This window comes from Chamaea fasciata, unplaced genomic scaffold (assembly GCF_029207755.1).
Source record: "Chamaea fasciata isolate MVZ Bird 193981 ecotype frontalis unplaced genomic scaffold, bChaFas1.0.hap1 SCAF_13, whole genome shotgun sequence".
Taxonomy (NCBI): Eukaryota; Metazoa; Chordata; class Aves; order Passeriformes; family Sylviidae; genus Chamaea; species Chamaea fasciata.
Genome location: NW_027094098.1, coordinates 16,181,973 through 16,204,260, shown reverse-complemented (window position 1 = coordinate 16,204,260; position 22,288 = coordinate 16,181,973). Strand labels below are relative to the sequence as shown.

Here is a 22,288-nt window from a genome sequence, read left to right as displayed (position 1 = left end):
ATCTGATACCGCTGCTGGCGTCAGGGTTTTTCTTGGAGATTTCTTTATAAAAAGGGAGGGAAAACTGAATCAGGACTCGTGGCTTATGAAGGAGCTTTGCTCAGCTTGAAGGTGCAGAATGTGTTGTCTGACCTTGACCTGCCCTGGTGAGAAGAACTTGGAATTTCTGTGGTATCAGTGCAGATTTCTTGTCCCAACTCCTGAAAGCTGCAGGGCAAACATGAGGTGGCAGCTGGGGGAGGACTGACCTGTGTGGTGGCTCCAGAAGGAACCTTGGGGGGCACAGAGGCAGAGTTATGGTTCAGGTTTTTGGTGCAGATCTTGTGGACCACAGCGACGTCAGCAATGGATTCACGACCTGGGGCTGGGGCAGAAAAAATTCTACTTTTATAGAAGTATATTCAATACAATTTGGGTGGCTTGAATATCTAATGACTGCAAACTGCCTGCCGGGGCTAAGAAGAACAGAACAAGTGGCAGGAGGTGCAGAGCCCCCACTGGGGTGGGTGTGTTTGTTGGTGGGGCAGCGCCTGGGGCTCCCAAGGCATGCCCGGCCTCCCCCTGAGCCTATTGAGGGCAGCTGGAGGCTTTCCACTGATCTCAATGGGCTTTGGAACAAGCCCATGGCACGCTGCTTGTTTGTTTTGGATGCCTTCTGAGGTTGAAAACATCCTTTCAATGGCTGCTCTTTCTCCTTCTCCTTTGGAGCAGCTGCCCCTCGCACCCCCCACAGCCACCAAGTGACCCCTCTGGGGAAATGCCATGAGCTGCTCAGCTTGTTTCCTTCTCCACAGCCAAACACCCTGAACCCAGGCTCACCTTCAAGAGATGCTTTACACCAGAGCTCATCTGGTCTAACAACAAAACATCCCAGCTTGCCTCCTTTCCAATTTTAGATGGTTATTGCCCGTTTATTTGTCCAGAGAAAATAAGCACTGTACAGGTACTTTGTTAATAAAATGAGGCACTAATTGTTGTAGCAACAGATGAGACATTGTGAAATGTTGTTGTTGTGTTTCCTAGCTCTGGAAGTGCAATTGCAGCACACCTGTGTTCACGGAAAACACCAGTCCATAGCACCGAAAGTGCTGGCAATTTATTATACGGACTTACAGTATCAATTTCTTTTTGCCTCTTCTATTAACAACTGCTCTCTTCCCACTGGTTAGTGATTCTCCTCCCCTGGCTGGAAAAATGCACAGCTCTGCCTTGAAAGGGTCTGAACTGACCCCACCTATGGCAGGTGCAACAAGATCTGTTGCCTTCAGGTTGGGCAGGATCAAGTCCCAGGTAAAAATGTCCACAGGACCGTTCTCTTGGGCATGCTGGAGTGGTGGGGCTGGGGCCTGGGGGAGATGGAGTCACTGCTGGTGGCCCTGGGAGAGCATCAGCTGCTCTGCTGTGCTGCTGCCCTCATCCCTGCCAGCCTCTGCCAGCCAGCAGCCACGGGGATGGGTTACTTTAAATAAGGATTTTGATGGAATGCTTGTATCAGTAGTGGGGCTCTGCTGTGCCAGATGCTGAATGGACACAGAAATGATTCCTGCTCTGCTAGGTTTGTGGCCTGGAACTGGGGATAGGGAGATGAAGCACCAAGGCATCCAAGATGTTTTCTTGGTTCATGTTTGATGGAATCCAGTGGTCTGGACTCTGTCATCTGGGCAGGTACATAGGGAAGGGTAAGTCCTTTCCTAGGTGTACACCTTCCCTGGGCTAGGCATGACCCATGAAGTCTAACCAAGGGCAGAGCATTGCTCTGAGTCAGGATTTTTCTGGAGGCTACAGCATCCTGAGTTACTCATCCTAAGAAAATGAATGCACTGAGGATATAAGGGTTAGATATCACTTATTCTCACCCTTTAAAAGATTCTTGTCAGGAAACTGGTAGGTTTGGGTTCTTATTTTTGTCTTTGTGTCCATATATATCATGCAAAATGCTGAAACTTTACTATCTCATTTATGCTTCCTCTTACAGAGCTGTAGATCTCTGCCCAGTATTTAGGTTATGTAGTAATTCTGCCCCATTTGCCACAGATTAATGAGGCTATAAAATAATCATAGAGCTGGGGCAGCCGTGGCTTTTCACGCTCCTCACGTACTTCTATCTACTGTGAAATACTTCATCCAGAAGCAATTACCTGGCTTCTTCAGGCTCCCTTTAATACTCCTTGACGACTCAAAATTGAAGGAGACGCTGCCCCATTTTTGTCTGGGACATTAGCAGGGCAGTGGCAGCATCCATGGTGGTGCCTGAGGGAGGCTGAGCAGGTGTGGCACCTGTCTGTGTCCACCTGAGTGACCAGAGCTGGGGAGGAAACCCTCCTGCTGCCAGGGGAGTGTGGGACAAACCAGTGGGGCTGGATGTGTCACCTGCCTGGAACCCTTTCTTTGGTCCTCCAGACTTTGAACCTGCCACTTCTCTGATAAGACCCTGAAGCATTTCATGGCTCCAGTAAGGCCATGGACATGAGGAGTGTCCAGCCACAGAGAGGGATTTGGAATTATCCCAGCTGCTGGGAAGCTGCTGCAGCAGGTCTGGGTGGAAGGTGAAGGGACTCTACTGACTCACCTGAATAATTGGGCACAGGAGGTAGAAATTTTGTCAGCATGGTGTGTCAGTGCACAGATGTTACAGTTTTGCCTCCAAAACTAAGATGCTGAAAGTATTTTGTCCATTTTATTACTCCCCCTGCCAGTCTGGGGGAGGTAGAGGTGCAAGACCACTGAGATTGGAGGTGTGGAGGGTGTTTGTCTCTCTCTATAATTTGTTTTCATGGGGTGTGACAGCTGCCTGTCCCTTTGTTCTGCAGTGTCTCAGTCCCTTTTTGGAGGTCCCTCGTCCCCTCTCAGTCTTGAGGACCATCTCTGAGGGCTGGTGTTGGGGTAGGAGGCACGGCACAGCCTGCATGGGAGTGACAGTGACCTGCTTCTGGGCTGGGACCTAGTTAGGAAGCAGAGGTGAAATCAGCACCTTCAGGAAGGTGAAATCAGCAGCTTGGAGAGAAATTGCTTTTCCTGCCTCAGCTTCCAAAGGCAGCCCCAGTCTCTCCCCACTGTGCCGTCACTTCCCCTGGATGCTTCCCAGAAGGATTGCCCTGAGCAGGGGGTCGGGGTGTCCTCCCTCTCACAGGGGGCTGGTTGGGGTGAATCATTTCCTCTGGTAGCTCTGTCTCTGGGTGAAGCCCTCTCTGGGAGGGTGGTGGTGGCGCCAATCTCTGCAGCTCTGAGGATGCTCCGCGTTTCCACCCTGTGCTGTTTGATCTCTCGTTTCCTCCAGATGTGACTTGGGAGTAGCAGGATGATTTCCCATGGCACTGGTGATGGCTCTCCCCTCCTGAGGGAGCTTTCCTTGAGAAGGAAGCCCTTCCCACCAAGCTGAGAACAAGAGGGGTGGTTTTCCAGGGTCCTGCCCTATCCTGGAGCAGGGAAGGCAGTGTCACATCCTGACCTGCTGTGCTGTGTCCCTGGGCAGGTCTCTGTGCCCAGAGAGGTGCAGACAGTGGTGCTGGTGGCTGGGTAGATGTCAGCCTTCCTGCCAGTCCCCATCCTGCTCTGCTGACCATCACCCATGCAGCTGAGAAAGGACATAAATGTGTATTTGGAAAGCATTCACAGGCTCTGTTGTGTGTGATAGAGACAAATCCTCTTTCAGCTGGAGATCAAACTCTTTTCTGCCTTTTCCTCATCCTTCTCTCCCCACAAGTCTGGGCTGGTGTTTCTCCCTACCAGGTATCTTTTCAGTGCAAACCGACTTTGAGGCTGTAAAGTTCTCTCCCAGCTTAGAAATATGTGTTTATAAAAATTTAAATACAATTTGTATGCAGGTATATGTTAATGGTGACCTGCATCAGAAGTCCTGCTCCCTGCTGCCAGGTGTCACGTAGCCTCCTTGAGCATCCCCACCTGATTGTGAGTTTGGACACGTGAGGTTTCACTGAAGCCAGTGGAGCTGTGCCAAATTACAGCCCTGCTGCACTGGCCATGGGGTACTGGAGGAACTGGGTTTGTGTTCTGAAAAACTGGGTGATGTTGTTCTGATGGTGATAGCGTGGCAGTGCAAGCTGATAAACCCTGACTCGTGAAACTGGAGCATCTGCTGCCTTGTTTTGAACCTGACCTGATTTTGTAGTTCTGGGTATGGCAGGTATGAAATTTGCTGTTTGAGGAATCAGACAGCAGCTGCTTAATCATTTATAAAGTTAAAAGACTGTGGCACTTCATTTCTGATGTGAAGTGCTAATTAGTTTACTATGGGATCCAGACTGCAGGAGATTCGTGTTTCTGGCACAGTGGCTGTTCATCTTTAAAAATGTGTTTGTCATGGTGTTATGTTTATATCATTAGCGTAGAGCAATATAGTACAGCCTAGGCTCTGTGAGAGGAGGGAAAACATCAGCACCTCATTTAGAAATATGTAAAGCTGCTGTTAAATAAGCTTATTAGAGGCTGTGCCCCATCCAAAGAGGAGAGCATTAGGTATCAGCCTCCCTCTGGAGCCGTGGATCATTTGGGGTGTAGTTGTGGCTTTCAGCTGCATCAGGCACTTGACATAGGTGCAGCTCAGTGGGCAAAAGCTGGGAATTGAAATTCCTGGTGTAGAACCTGATAAATAGCTACACCGGATGCTGTTGTTAGCCTTAAAGGAGTGTAGCATGGCCCTTTCATTCTTTTTTAAATTAAAGTTTGATAATGTGAATGGCAGTAAATAAATCTTTGTGGAAGTGTCGACTTAATTTCTGAGAGGTCCCCAACTTTGTGCTAATACAAAGGATTGAGTAGGTTAGTTAGAGGCACATTATGATTAATTCTTTTTGATAATCTCGAGGAACCAAACTGGTTTGCAAACACTTTTATCAGAAGTTGAATCTTGCGTCTAAAGCTTTCGATCAGGGCAGGTTGGATTACAGATTTATCCTGTGCACTGGTGCTGCTGCTTAAGCATCTTATGTACTGAGAGGTTAGAACATCAAAGAAAGGGTGCCCAATGTCTGCCTTTCACTTTATATGTAAGTTGGTAATTAAGGGCCAGAGTGTAGCAAAACCGATTTCTGAAAAGTCACTTCATCTTTATTTGGGGTTAATTGCATTAATGCTCACAGCTTGACAGGCTTGGTTCATGACAAGAATTTAAAAAATAAAGTTGTAGGGGATATGCAGCCTTCAGCATTGTCTGAAAGTCCTAATTCCCAAGTAATCCTGTTGTTCATGCTCATGAAACCGCCTACAAAACAGCACCTTTGAGCAGTTCTTAAGTTTATTTTTAAAGGCAGTGTAATTGTGTGCTGTTGGCTTCTAACTTGAGCAAAATGGGAAGATTTTCATGCAGATTTGTACAGAAAGGAGAAACGTGTCTGGGTGAAGCAAGATGAAGTGGGACTGCAGCTGGTTGCCGGTGGGAATTCAGAGGACAATGAGGTTTTTTGGTTTTAGCATGGACCTCAGTGATGCTTCTCACTGCCCTGAGCCCACCCAGGGGGTCAGGGCTTGAGGGTTGGAGCCCTTGGAGCTGAGGTAACAGCAGATGTCAATGTGGTGTGTGCCATGAAACAGAGTGGTCTCTCATAACTTCATGAGAGTTCACTGTGGGGTTTTTTTTGTTTGTTTTGTTTTCTTTTCTTTTCTTTTCTTTTCTTTTCTTTTTTTGTTCCCTGAACTTTACTGCTCACTCTACAGAATGTTACAAATATTGGCTGCAATCAGGTGTAACCAATCTGAATGCAAATTATGGATTAGCTCATGTTTTAAAGCTCTGGTCAGGACAGACATCTGCCAGCCTGCAGAATTAGGCATTTTATGCATCTGCACAATAACTCACCTTGTTTTGTGGAAGGTTCAGAGACTGAAAATGATCAAAGCTTTAATTTCCTTAGCTATCACCAGGGACTTTGTGTGTGTGTGTGTCTCCTTTCCTGTATGCCTAATCAAAAGTCCTGTCTAGGAGCAATACTGCATTGTAGATTTAAAAGCAGATTGATGCTCTTGTCCTCTGGCATCGCAGACAGATGAATTCTTTGTTCATGTGAACTTCATATGAGCAACTTTGAAGAGAGGAGCAGCAATTCAGCTAAGCCTCGTTCCATTAATTTTGGCATAGAAGATAACATGCAAGGAAACCTGAGAATCCACTTGGGATCATCTTTTCCTATTATGTTGGTAGCAAACCTTTGTTCATTTTATTACTCGTTATTCTGGATCTGCAGTCAATAATGTGAGGAGAAGCATGAGTCTGCCACACATCAAGTTTTCTGTTGCCTTTTAAAGTGACATTCTCCTTAGATCACTGTTGTGTAGGCTTATTCCTTATCAGCATTGAGTGCTGTGTTGTTCACATGACTGTACATCAAACAGATCTGCAGTAGCTGTCTCTTCTGCTCCCTGACAGTGGTACATGTATCTACAAAGACATTTTCTGAGAGCTCTTTCTCCCCCTCCTTCTCCTCACAGAATAGAAATCCGGATGGTACAGCCTTTGGAAACCACCTGGGTATTTATCCTGCTGGCTTTCCCTTGCTGAATTTTTGTTTTCTGTTCTGACTCTAAGGAGCCTGGGTATTATTTGGGTATTTCAAGCTAATCCACATGCAATCAGGTTCTTAGAGTGGAAGTCAATAAAAGACTAAGACTGATGTGAATGGATAATTCATCAGCTGCACATAACTCCACCAAAGTTGTCCCAAATTGCATTTAGCTGCTTTTGCCATCACAAACTTCCTTTGCTCTTTTTTTTCTGTGTGTGTTTAACACTATCCAGGTTCAAGGGACAGTGCTCTCCTGTACTTGGGTCAACTGGGAAGGGGAAGTCCAGGTGGGAACTTCATTCTGACTTGTTTTATCACCTACTGCCACCTGTCAAAGGGATGAAAAAAGGGGTGAAGTTTCTATTCATGAGACTGGACTTGAAGTTCATGTGCCCTAAATAAGGGTGGGGAGAAGGTTCTTGCCTTGCTCCAGCCTACCCATGGAGCTGTAACTTTGCTGTAGGAGCACAAAGCCTGCACAGGGTCATGGGAATATTGATGGGAAAAGCAGCTGGAAGCACTGAGGCCTCAGGACCTATGGCTCTGCCTGCAGAGATGGAGCATTGCTCAGGCTCACAGGAGCTTGTGAAGCATAAAGAATAAGTGTGCAGAACAGGTAAGTTAAATGTAAAGATACCATGGATCATAGAGCAATTGAAAAAAAAACTAAAACAAAAAACACAAACATGCAAACAAAACCGAAAAAGCCTATCACAAATCTGCTGTGCTCTGTTAAAGGAGAAAATAATCATCTTTGTTTTTCAATCTATTTAGGCAATAGGGGGAAGAAAGGCAAAACAAAAAGGCACTGAGGGCAGCAGGCACAGGCACAAAACCACGTAAACTTTTCCTAGTGGGTTGGTTGAATTTTCCTGGCGCAGGACAGAGCTGTTCCCTGCACTGTTTCTTTAGCTACAAGGGTCCTTTTCTCTTCTTTTAGAAATGGCACTTAAAAACTGGATCTTTTTTTTTTTTTTATCTCTGTGTTTAAATTTGGATATGACTTGACCGCAGTGAACGGATGCCATTGGAGATTTTCCTGGCTGATTGCTCTCCAAAGCAATGTTCTGTGAGGGAATGGCAATTCCCTGCTGGCACTGGTACTGACTCAGGTTTTTGGAATAACCCCATGGATATTTGTTACTCCCTCCCAGCAGAAGAGGGAAACCCTTTCTATTTAGTACCTGTGGATTGCTGTCAAACACAGTGGTTGGCAACACTGGAGGAGGAGGAGGAGGAGGAGGAAGACTTTTTTATGGCTACAGGCTCTAAGTAATTCCAGGGGATGACAAAACCCTTGGAGTGGGAATATGGATGCCGGATTTCAATGTAGAGCCCAAATCTTTGCTTGTCTCTAGTTACAAGAAGCCGTATCCTCCTCTGCCTCGGCTCACTTCGTAGCAGCTGCTTATCCATTTGCAATGTGGTTTTTGTTTTCCCCATGTGAAAGCAAGACTTGGAGGGACCGAAACTCCCTGGCAACAGCACAGCCGAGGGACACCATCACCAAGAGGACCGGGGCTGCTTTCACTCTGTTATGCATGAAAGGGAAGGGGGTGATCTCGGAGACACGGGTCCGAAGGCTGTGTCAAACAGGCAGGCAGTCATCTGTCTGCAGAATTACATCACCCAGCTGCCACGGCTCACGGCGTGCGAGCTCCTGCAGTACAGAGCAGGCTGATTAATAAGGAATGAAGCGGGGTTTGTGAACGCTTCCACTGTGCTGTGGGCACGCAGGTGTCTTCCTCCCGTGAGGACCATTAGGGACGAGCTGGCAGTGCCCTAAGGGAAAGCAAAGCCGTGGGATTTAGCTCTCCCACCCAGCCTGGGTGCCAGCCGTTCCTGCCCCTTTCCATTCATTGCACTGCACAAGAGTTTACTCCAACAGGTCAGCCTTGCTGATGATTTTGGCCAAAAATCTGCTCCTTGAATAGTTTCTTTAACAAGGTGCTGATGGGCTTGTTGGGTTTGTATGGCATGTTAGGCTCCCGGAAGCTTCTGTCCCAAAAAGCTTGGAAAGTGTCAAATCCTCTGAGGGAGGGGGATTTAAAAGGATCAGTTGCCCTTCGTCTTCCACCCTCCCTTAGCTCGTAATAGGGAAGAGCACTCAAATGGAAGGTTCGGCTTTAACACTTGAAGCCCCAGAAGGGCAGGGTGCTGTTAAATTTTAAACTGGCTCGAGGCTGGGCTGGTGTCTCCTGTGGGTTGTTATTATTGCAGTGTTTATTCGCTGTGGGCTGTTGGGAAGAGCTCGGCTACAATGCTTGGCTTTGTTTTTCTCACGCAGCAAGTGCTGTGTTAATGGAGTTGGTTTAAGAGTAGGGCAGATCATCTCTTTGGGCACGTTTTGGGTGTTTTGCCCATATGATGCAACAAGCAAAACGGGGAGTGTTGAACTGAGGGATGGCTCTGTGCTGTCGGTATTTGCCACAATCAGAGCTGGAAGCGAAGTTAGTGCAGCTGTTTTACTGTGAGGCACTGGCACAAGTTGTGTTCAAAGCCAGGTTGGATGGGGCTCTGAGTAACCTGCTCTAGTGGAAGGTGTCCCTTGCCCAGAGCAGGGAACAATATGAACTTTAAGGTCTCTTCCAAGCTATTCTATTTCTGCAGGACTGATTCCACCCCTCGCTTTCCTCCACTTGCTGGTTCCCAGAAGTGCCTTTTTCAAGTAGGATTTCTACTGTATAATTTGGGCACGGGCTCAGCCGGCAGAAAACGATGACAGCTTTGTTCCCTGTATAGCAGATAATGAGGTGTTGGAGGCAGATAGCGCGGGATTCGTGTGTGGAGCGCCTGCCCAGCTCACTCGAGTGCGGCAGCGCTGAACGCCGGCGCCTTTCCTCTCCTCCTGCAGCATCCAAATGGGGCTTGTTGTCAGGGCGTATGGCAAAAGGGTTAAAATTTAATTAGAAAACATAGTGCTAGCTACTGGAGCTTAACGGAGCTTTATATAAGCTGCTAAGGACAAGGCTGCTGTGTGAGCTGCTGGTAGGGCTGAGCTACTGCAGCCGCTGGCTGGGCGTCAGGAGCCGGGGCATGCCTGGGAATCTGCCCAGGAAGCGCCGTGAAAGAGGAGTTTGTTCGAAGGCTTGACCCTGGCTCCGTGCAACACCCCTGCCCGCCGCCCGCCGAATAAAGCCGGGCAGCCTCATGCCAGGCGTCTGAGCCAGGCGGCGACAGCGGCCAGCGGCAGCCCGGCGGCGGGACGGGGCGGCTGGGGCTCCTCATGGCTTCGGTGTTCATGTGCGGCGTGGAGGATGTGCTCTTCAGCGGCAGCCGCTTCGTGTGGACCGTGACGGTGGCAGCGCTGCGGCGGTGGTACGCGGCCCGGCTGCGGGCGTGCCGGCAGGCGCTGCGAGCCTGGTGTGGCCTCCGCGATGTCTACCAGGTAAAAACAAAACCAAACCCAGCTCATCGTCCCGGCTTTTCCTCGGAACAGCATCCCCGGCACCTGGCCGGCTGCGTGTTCTCCCTTCGGGCTGGTTGCTCCGTGCGAGGCGGCAGCGCTGGGGAGGTGCTCAGAGGATCCTGAACCTGGCTCTGAGCTGGTCCCAGGGTTGCTTTGAATTCAGGGTTTGGGGGAGATGTTTTCTGTGCCAAATGGCTTTTATCAGTCAGTCAATCTACAAGTGTTTTGGCTGCCCCCCCACATAACACCCCCTGGGAGCCCCTCTTGCTGCTGTCACCATCCTTGCCCTGGGGATCTGGGGAGCTCCTCTCCTCCTGTGCTCTCGGAGCACGATGCTCCCATGGGAGAGACTGCCTGTGGCTTTTTCTGCCGTGTTTGTGTCGCTGAATAGCGGCAGCTTGTAACGTGATAGTCCTTTGCTGCTTGGGAGGGGTGCACTGAGTCCTGGAATGGCAACTGGGGGGCTCCCCTTGGTGCAGGCAGGAAACACAGCCCTGGACTTGCACTTATTGTGGTGTCCAGTTGCAGTGAGGGTGGTGTCACTCCTTTTCGACTCCCTTTTTGCTGGCAGTAATTTATTTGTGTGCCTGCATTTCTGTCTCGCGTGTGAACTTGCGCTGCGTGCCGGCTCTCAGCCTCGCTGTGTGTGTTTGCTACATCAGGGTGGATATTTCAAAGCAGCTTCTCCCCTCTCCCCTGGTGTGTTGCAATACAGAGAATGACACAGCTCGTAGCAAACAGCTCTCCAGAGCCACCAGGATGCCACTTCCATGGGAAAGTCGTGCTAACAGGACATCTGTGCCCGTTTAATCCTAAAGCGATCTGTTGGTATTTAGCTTTAGGGCAGGCTCAGGAGTGGGAGAGCAGCTTTTCAGGGGTAGATGTACAAGTGCTTGGGTGTATCTTGGGCAGGTCATGTATGGAAACACCGTGTGATGTGTCTGGCACAGGTGTCACTGTGGATATGGATCATGGCTAGTTAGGGGACGCAGGAATAAAGACATCATTGCTTTTCCTTTGCCCACCTTTATTGACCTGTAGAAATGTGGTGGGATGCAGTCCTGACTCTCTTCTTTGCCTCTAAGTAAAATCCAGCTGCACCTGTGCTGTGTGAGTGTTATTTTTAGGGTCCATTCTCATAAAGGGCATACAGCTTAGACTGCCTTCCCTCTCCACTGCATCCCCATAGAGGTAAACCCCATCAGGGCTGGAATAAGGGCTTGGTAGGACCAGCTCTGACAACAGCTGTATTCAGCCTGTTCAGCTGCCATACTCTGATGGCTGGCTTGAGGTGAAAATAGATTTTTTTCAAAACAAAGTGTAGCTGTATCTCTTCCCAAACTTGCTGTGTCCTAGTGGTTGCTTTGTCTTGTCTTTTTTTATGAAAAGCATCACTGACATGTCCTCTGTCTGAAAGTGGGGATGTGAAAATGGGTGAAAAGAGGAGATTGGTCCTTCTCTCATCCTACCAGGCAGACCTTGAGCCAGGGAAGTGGACAGGGAGTGCCCCTTCCCCTCTGCCCACAACTTGTCCTGCTGGGGACTTGCAGGGACCTGTTGCTCCCCTCACTGCTCTGAGAGTCTTCCCTGGGAGGTGAAACCTGGCAGGAGCAAGGCAACTCTCACACCTTAATATCAGGAATTTGCTGGTGGTAATTTGGGGTGTATTAAAGTGAGGTGGCTGAAAGAATGTCCTGCAGCTCTTCCTTGTTGGGTTGTGTAACACTTTGCTTTTTGTGCTGAAGTTTTGGCTCTCAGCTGCTCAAACCTCTGGCTGAGTCTGGAGAGTGCAGGACTGAGCACACAGTGTTAAATGTCACCCAACTGCTGAGGTACCAGAGCCCTGCAAGAGCCTGAATCAAATTCGTTTTCTTAATTTTTTTAAGCACTTCAAGCTATGGAAACAACTAGAGTCAGTGGCTGGGTGACCCTTGCATACAGGGAGGAACATTTCTTCACCTCAGGCCCAGTGCAGCAACACAAGCAGTTCAGAGCACTCCATGGGGTTGTTTCTCTAAGGAAGTGCATGTTGCAGTGTCTGTGGGACAGGACTCTAATCCTGAGTGTGAGATTTTGTGTCCCATCATTACCACAGATTCTGCATTGTCTTGAGCAAATTGTTTTCCTCTGTTCCCCTGTTCTTGGTAAAAAGGGTCTATAACAGCACTCCTACCTGCCAGGGATGCTCTTTGTCCTCTCAGATTTTTCCCCAGAAGCCCTGTAGTTACTGCAGCCACATCAAAACACCTTTTTGCCCTGTGATCTTATTAAAATTGGCTCCTGGACAGGTGCTTAACATTTCCCACCTTGGCTCCGTGAAGAATGCTCATATCTCTGTAGCTCCTTTGCATTCATATTCCAGATGTGAAAAATACCATGGGTTTCATAGGGAGGAGGTTCTGTTGGCTAAACATAGACTTTTCCCCTCTTTGAGGGCTCCCTGGACTGTGCATGATGTGACAGGTCAGGACACCAGGCAGAACTTAGTCCACTGATCTGCATTCAAGGGACGTGCAGGGAAGGGTGAGATGACAGGCACTCGTGCTGCTGATCAGCCCTGGAAGCCTCAGTTCCCTTTGATCAGTATTTGGGGATCACATTTTGTGGGCCAGTGGCTATTTTTGTGTGAGTTGGATGCTGCCAGTAAATCTCTGTTTAATCACCAGTACATTTTTGTGAAGAAAGGAAAGCAAGTAGGTGGTGTTGTGGTGAAGGGGATTTTTAGTCTTTTTAAAACACAAAATTCTTGGTAGCCTGGTGGGAGAGCTGAGCTCCAGTTGCAGCATGGAGAAACCACAAACACCTTTGTGTGTCTGAGCAGGGTCCCCACCTGTGTTTGGGAGCTGGCAGATGCAGAGGTGATCACGGGGCTGGCTCAAATCCTCCCTGCCAGCATAAAGCCCTTACCTGCCTTAGCAGCTTTAAGCACGACTAAAACCCACCCCAACAAGCAGAAACCAGCCTTTGTCAGTCACCTGCTCCTTAGCCTTTGTGTTTCTGGCATGTGGATGTTGGAAACCTTCTCCAAGGTTTCACCTGGTCACTGGCACAGGGACTCCAGCCCCAGCCCAGGCACTTCCCCAAGCTGATCCTTGCTCCAGGATGCTTCCCATCATCTATCCCACCTGCCAAAAGAGAAGGGATGTCCTGCTTGCCCAGAGCCCATTCATCTGGAGGAGGTTGAGAGCCAAAGCACTGCTGGGGTGTCCCGTTTCACTCTGAAATAACCCCTGAACCCTCACCAGGGGAGTTGATTCTCTGAGCCCTTGGGTTGTATGCCAGGGAACACTGTCTTGTCCATGGCAGGGAGCATTTAAAGCCTGTCCTAGGAATAACAGATTTGCAGAGACAGCTGACAGAAAAGCTGTCACGGGTCTTTTTTTCTAACGGCAACAAGTCAGTATGAATTATTTGGGCTGTTAGGGCTTGGGAAAATTCCTGGATGAGTGTTCATCATAGAAGCCTTCACTCAAGCGTTCCCATTTCCTACCAGGGAAGGGAGTGAGGGCTGTATTTGGTTGTGGAGCTCTGGCACGTAGTGCTGTGGCTTTGGGGGATCTTCCCAGAGCCCCTCCTGATGCCTGAGATGGGACAACATGGCATTTCTAGGTGTCCTGATATTATTCCCGAAGAAAGCTTTCTGCCGGACCCTCCATGTGCTGCTTTTATAGGCCACCTGTCTTAGATTTAATTACAGGGCAGTAAAACAAAGTGAAATTTTTATATAAATGAGGTCAATAAGCAGCTGCAAAGCTGAAAACTTCCAGAATCAACATTTCTCCTGTGTTTAGTTACCTCCATTACCACTGGCCTGGTTTTCACTGGGGTATTGACACGAAGTTTTCCTCTGACATATCAATGCCAGTTGCCACCAGTACATCCCACAACACACTGATTCCTCAGAATGCTTGAGCAGGAATGAGGCATGGCACCAAAGTCTATTTAACAATGCAGCTAGCTCTTATAAATTAAAAACTGGTCAAGTGAATGGTTTAGGGTCAGGGTTAAATGTTTGTCAGTCAGTCTGCTCCATGCAAAGTGGTAAAGAAATTGGGAAAACTGTTCCCAAGCTCCCTGCAGAATACAATGGCTTGTTGTGATTGATCTGCTGGATGTACAGCCAGATACAGGAGCGTCTCTGTGATTAAGCAGTTTAGGAGTAACTGAAATTTCCCATTGCACCGGTAATTAATTAGCTGATAAATTATGGCGTAAAAGTGTAAACTTTCCATGTGGGTCTTTTGACCAAAGTGCTTTTTAACCTCTGAAAGGTCATTTCCTCTGTATGAAGTGAAAAAAAATTTGCTGATGAAGCACAATAAATCAGCTTTTACATGTGTCTGGCCTGTGGTACCTGGGGTGGAGGAGCAGCAGAGGAAGCTGCTGCCTTCTGTTTCCTCCAGTGCTCACGTAGTTGGTTTGGATAGTGAGCACCATGCTTCCTCTGCTGCCACACCTTAACTTTTCATTGTGAAAAATGCTGACAACAAATTTGAGGTGCCTTTTCTCCTCCTCTTCTCACAAGGATGAAAAGCAGTGCTGGAGTGGTGAGGGAGGGCACAAAGCTGGGACTGTGCTGGCAGGGCAGAACTTTGTTCCACACCAGACAGACCCCAGGAGTGATGCTCAGCAGAAGCATCTCAGGTGTTCTTACAGGTCACGGCTTTTCAAAGGGAGCCTGAAAACCTTTTTAGAGGACACTGAATATGTGTCTGTGTTCCTTCAATGATTTAAATTTGTGCACTGGGGATTAGTGGTTACCCTGGAAAAGCTTTGCTCAGGCTGCTTTCATCCGGCTGTTTTTCTTTTTGAAGGGATCTGATCTGATGCGGTGATGCTGCTCATATGTCACCTGCAGAGCTTTGGCACTGCTCAAACTCCCATCATGTCCAAACCTGCCACGTGGAGGTGTCCCCATGGATGGGACTTTGGGGGAGCCTTTAGGAGGGCTGAGAACAGGCCCTGCTCTGGGCACTGCCTCCTGACAGCTTGGAGTTAAACTTGGCTCTGCACTCTCCCAACAGCAGCTTTCCAGAGCTCTCTGCCAGACACATTTCCATCTGAGCTCATGATATAGCGTTTTCTGTTTGAGAGAGTTTATTCAAACAAAAATACGATTTCTTTTTAAATTGTTTTTTTTATGGCTTCTCCCTCTTCCCTCAGTGACAAACTTCACAACCAGACTGTGAACTTCATCTCATTTCCTTCGGGGTGTCACAGTGCCAGTTTCAAACAGTGCCTTCTATTCACAGACCACTTGGGCCTGTATAAATATTTTTCCTCTCCGATGTGACGCAGCTCACAAAATACGTTCGATTTCGAATGTCGCTGGCGCCGCTTCTCCGAGGCAGAAAGTGCTGTACAAAGGTGTCACTGTGTGAGCTTGCCTGGATAAATCTCCACTCTGGCCTTTGCAGAGAGGCTGCCCAGCTTGCTCTGAGTGGACACAAGCTGTGTGAAAAGGTGAATTAAAGGTGTTTCAGGCACGTGCTGCTTTTTCCAAGCTTTGTTTTTGTCCTTCTGAGTGTTTGTCTCTCTGTCACCCCGTTTGCTGGCGTTGTCACTGCAGCACTTTGTGATCCTGGATGGACTGTCTGTGTGCTTAAAATAACACTGTGCTATCTTTGTCCCCTCATTTTCTGAAAATCAGGCCACCCCTTGTACAGTCTGCATCGCTCTTAAAACCTCTGAGTCATAATTAGTGATTAGTGATTCTACTAATCTTCTGTACAGATGGAGGCCAGTTCATTCTCAGAGACTGCAAAGAGGATAAAGCTATCAGTGCTGGAATATATTAGCTTAAATACCCTCCCACACACAAATACACATGTACACTTCTCCCCACTAATTGATCTGTCATTCATTTAAACATGCATCAGTGGTGTGTTGGGGAGGGAGATGGGGAGAGTAAGTGGCATCAAAAAGCTGAGGAGAGCTTGGATGTGCTGGATTTAGCCATTAAAAGTCATCTTTGGCAGTCCAAGCAGTGCTGGGGTTAAGACTGTGATGTTTCTGTTGCTTTTCCAGGTGATGTGGGGCAGGTGCTGTCCTGGGGATGGGAACCCCAGAGTGCATCTCCCTGCTGGCCAGCAGGCACAGGAATGTGGTGCCAGCAGAGCTGGGAATGGGGCTGGAGAAGTCACTGCCCTTCCACCCATGGCACTGCTGGTGATGTGCTGGTTCCTGAGCATCCTGACTTTCCCTTTGGTTGGGCCAGTGGTTTCTGGGCAGGGGCATGTGGGCTGGGCAGAGGGTGTGAGGTTTGGAGCAGGGTGGTGTTTGTTAAGCTGTAGTGAAAGTGGCAGTAATTCCTCTCTCCTGTCAACCTCAGTGCATCTGTTCACCTTGTCAGGGGGGCTGGAGTGTGCTGCATCCCCTGTAGGGTCACCCTTCAGTGAGGGGTCATGGCACTGGGGGGGCTGGGGTGTGCTGCATCCCCTGTAGGGTCACCCTTCAGTGCAGGGTTGTGGCACTGCTGTCCCCAAACTCAGCTCATTCGTGCCTCAGAGTTGCAAAGACTTCCCTGTGCTCAACTCCAACAGGTTCCTACCTCTTACAGGTGTGCTGTATCTCTTTTAAACTCTTAATATTTCTCAGTTAAAAAGTACAGCTGAACTATGCAGCCCTGGTCTCTGTTTGTTTGGAAGCCATGGATCCTCCAAGGAGCTGTGCTCTCCCTCCTCCAGCTATTCCTGTCCCTGTGGTTATCCCAGCAGGGCAGAAGCTGGCACCGCCCAGGTAACCTCCACATCATTTCTCTAAGGAAACATGACTCACTGTCTATTTTCCATCTTATTTTTGGGGCTTTGGAGTCTGTTTTGGAGACAAATTCAAGTTTGTTGCTCTGAAATCCTCTCCCAAAACTGTCTTGCTGTTACTTCTTAGGTTGCTGGTACAGGCTGGACCAGCTGGCTGGACCTGACCTGGCACCCTCCTGCCTGATGTGGGGCCAGCTTATGGTTTTTTCATGAAACCTGTGATACTGAGAGCATGGAGTGGAAAGCTTTTGTAGTCTCATGACTATGAGAACGTTGGCTTTTACAAAATAACTTTGGGGAAAAAAGACAGCTCTTTGTCTGCAGCTATTTAAGGGGTGGTTATTTGATCAAAGCTGGTTCTTCTGAGTGAAACGAGGAGGGTGAGACACCTCTGGCACCTCACTGCATCCCGGGTGTCTGGGCTAGGTGCCCTCTGGAGGTGTCTGGATTGATGGTTGTTTAGGGAGAGGAGGGGAGCTGACTCACCCTGTGTGATGGGTGGACCGGGCAGTGCTGCTTCTCTCCCCAGCATTGTTGGCAAGGCTCTGTCTTCACACAGTGCTCTGCAGCTTCATGGAACCTGTTGGCCTCAAACACTTGGCACAGAGCCTCCTGTTTGGGGGCCTTCAGCTGGGCCAAGGGGCCTCAGGACCTCCGAGGAAAGGGAACCACATCTCTGAGGTCCTGCTGTCCAAAGTTTGACTTGTTTTCATTCTGGGAAAAGCAAGTTAGTTTGTTCCAGGTGTTGAACTTAATTTTTTTTTTTCTATTAAAATAGGTCCCTTGATTTTAAAAATTCGGTTGGGAGAGTCTTCACAGTTTGTCCTCTGTGTGCAGAGTGACTGCTCAGTTGAGAGCATAAACAACTGAAGAAGAGCATAAGAGCATTCAGATTTTTGAAGTAACTTCATGTTTATTTTGAGACTTTGTCCCTCTTCTGTACCTGCCTGAAGGTCAGGGTGGAACTCTGGAAGCTGCAGCTTCCTGAATTTGGGTGCACAGCTCTTTGTTGTTCTGCTTTTTTTCATTTTCAGTGAAAGCAGTGTCAGTTGTTTGAGTTTTCTTTGAGGAGAGCTGTTTTTGTGCCTGTGTGACACCTGTGCTCTGCCTGGCACAGTTACACACTTTGTGCTGCTGCCTCAGAGCTGGGGGGTGTGTGAAGCCTCGTGAATTGATGTGCCAGTGGGGAAGGAATCAGGGGATCAAAGCAGAACTCAGTGTTTTGCACACAGAGAAGAGCAGGTAGATGATTTACTCCTCCACCAGCAGCAAAGTGCACTCCTGTAGAGCAGGAGCAAGTTCAGATTGATGGCCAAGGGTGTGAACTGTGTCCACGCTGTCAATGCCCTCCCCAGAGTGCAGCACAGCACATCAGAGCAGCAGACCTGTGCTTTGGGAAGCACTTCGGGAAGTCCAAATTCTGTCCCTGGGGGTGTCTGCTGGAGATGTGAGTTTCTGAGGTGAGGGTGGGTGTGCTGAGCAGACGAGCTCTGGTTATCTCTGTTCCTGTATCCCTTCAGATGGGCTGGTCCCTGCTACCACAGGGCTCAGCCGTGCTCCAAGGGGCTCAGACTGGGGATGGCTTGAAGTTTTAGTGCTGTGCCAAGTTTTTACACAAAGGCCCCTCCTGTCCCCGGATAGGAGTGTGTGGGTGGAGGAGATGGGAGGGGTGATGGCAGCTCCCAACGAGCACAGAACTGCCAGCATGGGGGTCCTCAGCCACTGCTGTGACACAGGGAGCATGATCCCTCACCGAGGTGTCTCACTGCCCCAGGACTGTCACCTGTGCTGTGCCTTTGGTCAGTAACTGCTGGTTTTTCATTTGGTTTTGTTTTATAATAAAGGGGTTAATATCACAGACAGGAAAAAAAAAAAACACCAAAACAAAAAAGCCAACCCACAATTGTAATTCTTTCCCATTTTTAACAATCCCATTTCAACCCCTTGTGTCCCCTGACTCACTCTGGAAGGGCTTTTGTTTCTGAAGCTGTAATCAAAGCAACAAACACGAAGGTCACTTCCTTCAGATTATATGGCAACGGAAGGAGTCTGGGACCGTGTCTCCCTTCTTCCCCCAGCTCAGATGTACGGAAAACATTGAAGGCTTAATGCCTGCACACTGGGAGTGCTCCTTGGGTTCCTCAAGTCCATTTAAACCAGCAGGGTGTGTGACGTGGAGGTAAGAGGCTGTATTTTAATTTCTGATGCTTAGCAGTGACAGATAATGTTATGTAGTGCTTGTGCAGTGCTGTCCTGAGTTAAACATCGTGCAGAGCTCGGAGCTGTGAGCTCTGCAGAGCCAGAAAGCAGCACAGAGCAAGGAAAGTCGGGGTGGTATGGGCCGAAACCTTTCTGCTTGCTCTTCTCTTTGCCTTGAAGGATCAGTCCATAAAAATGTCTTTGCATCTTCTGCACTCCATTGAGGAGATAAGGGGCTGTTTGTTTATCCCAGCGTTTACAGCTGGTTTTTCCTGCCTTTGTTGTAAATGCTGCCTTGGCTACTTCAGCAAAGGGCTAAATCCAAGCTGGATTCTGGTAACTTTGCTGCAGCTGGAGCAAGGATCTCTAACTTCTGCTTAGAGAGAAAACCTCTTTTCAGAGATTACCCTCATGGTCTGCTCTGAGATATGATTTAACCTGAACAAAGCACAGATTCATGAGTCCCGAGAAAAGGCGGTCAGCGCCTGGTACAGTAACTCCTTTCAGCATGCAACTATTAAATATCTCCTCATAAGGTCCCCGCCCCTCTCACCCCCCAAAAAACCCTTGTGAAGAGGTGGCCTGGAGATGCAGCAGTGCACACAGAGCTGGGGAGTAACGGCTGCTGAGAAAGAGCCTTTGATCCAAAGCCCTTGTTTTGCTTTAAATGTGAAATGTTTAAATGTGGAACCGTCTGGATCAGCCCCCCTGAGTGCCTGGCAAGGTGCTGGCACTGGGAATGTTGGCTCTTTGCCTCCCCAGAAACGCTGCTCGCTGCCTGCTCCAGCCCGTACCCACTATTGGGACTTCTCTTCATTTATTTATTTGCTCTCTGCAATTTTTTTGGAGGGTTGCAGATTTAAAGGACTTGTGCTTTAGCCTTCTTTTTAAATTATTTTTCGTCTCCATCTTACCTGATGTCTGTCCAAGGCTGGCAGCTGGGTTTCTTGAGGGGCTGTTGCCAAGCAGGAGTGGCTGGGAAAGTCCGTGGGGGGGGATGCTGAGTGCAGGGACCCAGATGGGGCAGGAGAAGAAGAGATTCAAGATGACTTTGGAGGATGAGATGCTGCCTGGAGGGGATGGCCATTATTTGGTCAGGGCTTGCTCTGCCTCTGTCTCCTGCTTTGGGAGCCTTCCCTCAAAAACGCAACTCAGGGGTGAGCAGGGAGTGGTGGAGGGGACAGAGGAGCATCCTGTGAAAAGCCATCAGAAATGGGGGAGAGCTTCAGGGCTGGGGAGAGGCAAAAAGGCCTCAAGGGCAGGGTGTGGGTCTCCAGGGGTATGGAACCACTCTTCCATAAGGGTATTTTTTTTGTCTTCTGTAACAGGGAAAGCTGAGTTTGTTCAGGTGGGTCAGGGATGGCTTCTGGGGTGAGGTAAAACACAGGAAAAGTTACCAGAGGCTCTGCACAGAGTAAACCCTGAGATTCATGTTGGAGAGACTTAAGCAAAGAAGCTGGAGCTTAGCTGCTTTGCCTCCTGGCTGAGGAGCAAAGGTCAGGACAGGTCACAGGGGGGCAGGTGGCCAGTCCTGCCCCACTCTGGGCTCTGCTTATTCAGGGACAGGGGATGCTGCTGCCTCCAGGCAGTGCCCCTTCAGGGGCAGCCCCTGCATTTGTTCTGTCAGGTAGCATCAGGAAGGCACTCTGATCCCACAGGACGCCTTTTCCCCCTGGATTCCCAGGAGGTTGCACTGGAACAAGCCACCACCGTGGGCTGTGTGCAGTCATGACCTGCCTGCAGTGTCTCAGCACTGCTGGTGATAAGCGCGTCTCCGGCAGACACGGATTTACTGGCTCTGTGCTGCCAAGGAAAGCAGATGTTGGGTTTCATTGACTTGATATTTCTGGCAGATTTGTACTGATTGTTTCCTATTAATTTTCCAGATAGTTTTTTTTTAATAGCATTAGCTGTAGAGCTGCCTGCCTGTTCTTTTCTTGCTGTTGTTTTAAATACACTGCAAAGTGGCAGGAATGGAATGACCTGTTGGAGAAACACTTCTTTAAGGAGAATACTCCTGCAGTAAAGGTGCTGATCCTTCAAGAGGATAGCTGACCTCTCCCCCTCTGTCAGAGGGACTCAGCATCTGTGATAACACTGCCAGAGGGATCCTCTGGCCTTTGGCAGTGGTAGGAGTGGTGAAATGCTGGCTGGCAGCTGGGAAGTCTGGGGCCAACAGAGCCAGAATTCAGCAGCAGCTCTTCCCTCTGCCTCCTGCAAGGGGGCTGGTGCTGCCTGGAGTACCACTGAGTGCTTTCATCCCTGTGCTGGTGCACAGTGAACAACCCCTGCACCCCCACGTGGGATGGAGCAAAAGCAAGCACAGGAAAAGCCATGGGTAGCATCAGGAAAGGCAGCCACACTGCAAGATTTCCTCATGGGGAGGAGAGGGGTGGGGTGAGTTTTTTACATTGCACACTCCTGGTGGGGAGCAAGAAGCTGCAGTTCTGCTGCTTATATTTTGCTCTTGGCAAAGGACTTTAACTCCTGGCAGGGTTGCTGGATTTATCATTTTGAGGAAGATTGAATTAATTTGTTTCCTGGATTTCAATTTATCGCTGTTCTCTGGTTTTGTTCAGTTTTTGGGGGTCTTATTACAGCGTGCACATCATTACTTCTGAGAATTTTGGGAGAGGAGGATGAGATTTAGAGCCCCATGACCTGCTCTGGTGAGTGGGATCTTTCTAAAGCCCCCGAGAGGCTGTGCCTGTCACGCTGTACAAGCCGTCAATAGAGTGAATGAAAGAGTCCCTAAGATCTGCCATCCCCTGCAATGAGAAATAATAGAATAAATGGGGAAAAGGAGGGTTGCATGGAAAGTCTGTTGGCACGTGGCCCTGCAAAGCCACAGTTCCTGCAGTGAGGGAGAGCACTTGGGCTGTTCCTGTGCCAGACTTTTTCACTGGCTCAGCTGGCGGGGCTTACATGAAAGGCAGTTGATGCTCTGCAGGAGCCAGTTTTTTCGTCCTATCTCCAGCTCGCATGGCTATTTTAGGAAGGTGCCATGCAACCCAGGCAGCCTCTCAGCCCCCTGTTCCAGGCACTGTGTTTTATCTGCAGCTCATTGCCAAACTTCAGCAGAGCCAACATTTCCATGTAGAGCATCATCAAAGGGGCATCAAAGTGCAAAGCTTGCACTCTTCTCCAGCCTGTCTCATCTTAAAACGTTATTTCTGTGCTTGTCATTCAGTTATGGCTTTAAGTGTCTGTCCCTGCCTGCCTGGTCCTGGGAAAGAGAATACCCTGAGGCCTGGGAATGGCTCTGCACAGTCCCTGCAGTTGCTGTGGGTAAAGATCTGGTGAGTGTGTAGAGCTCTTGGGAGGGATGGGGATGGCCCTTGGAGTCACCTGGTTGGTCCTGCAGGATGGTTTGCCAGAGCACAAGGGATGAAGGATGTAGGCAG

At 49.0% G+C, this 22,288-nt stretch overlaps 1 protein-coding gene across 2 annotated transcripts in view; it reads left to right on the top strand.

The window, feature by feature from the left end:
* Positions 1 to 22,288, top strand: part of FRMD4B (FERM domain containing 4B) — a 98,320-nt gene that overhangs the window by 3,131 nt on the left and 72,901 nt on the right. Inside the window, exon 1 of one of the 2 annotated variants that reach the window (XM_066195287.1) lies at positions 9,745 to 9,906. The exons of the other annotated variant lie outside the window; for it this stretch is intronic. Coding sequence (XP_066051384.1) covers positions 9,745 to 9,906 — 162 coding nt within the window. Of the gene's footprint in view, positions 1 to 9,744; positions 9,907 to 22,288 lie in introns of those variants that run through there. 2 annotated transcript variants of the gene reach the window in all.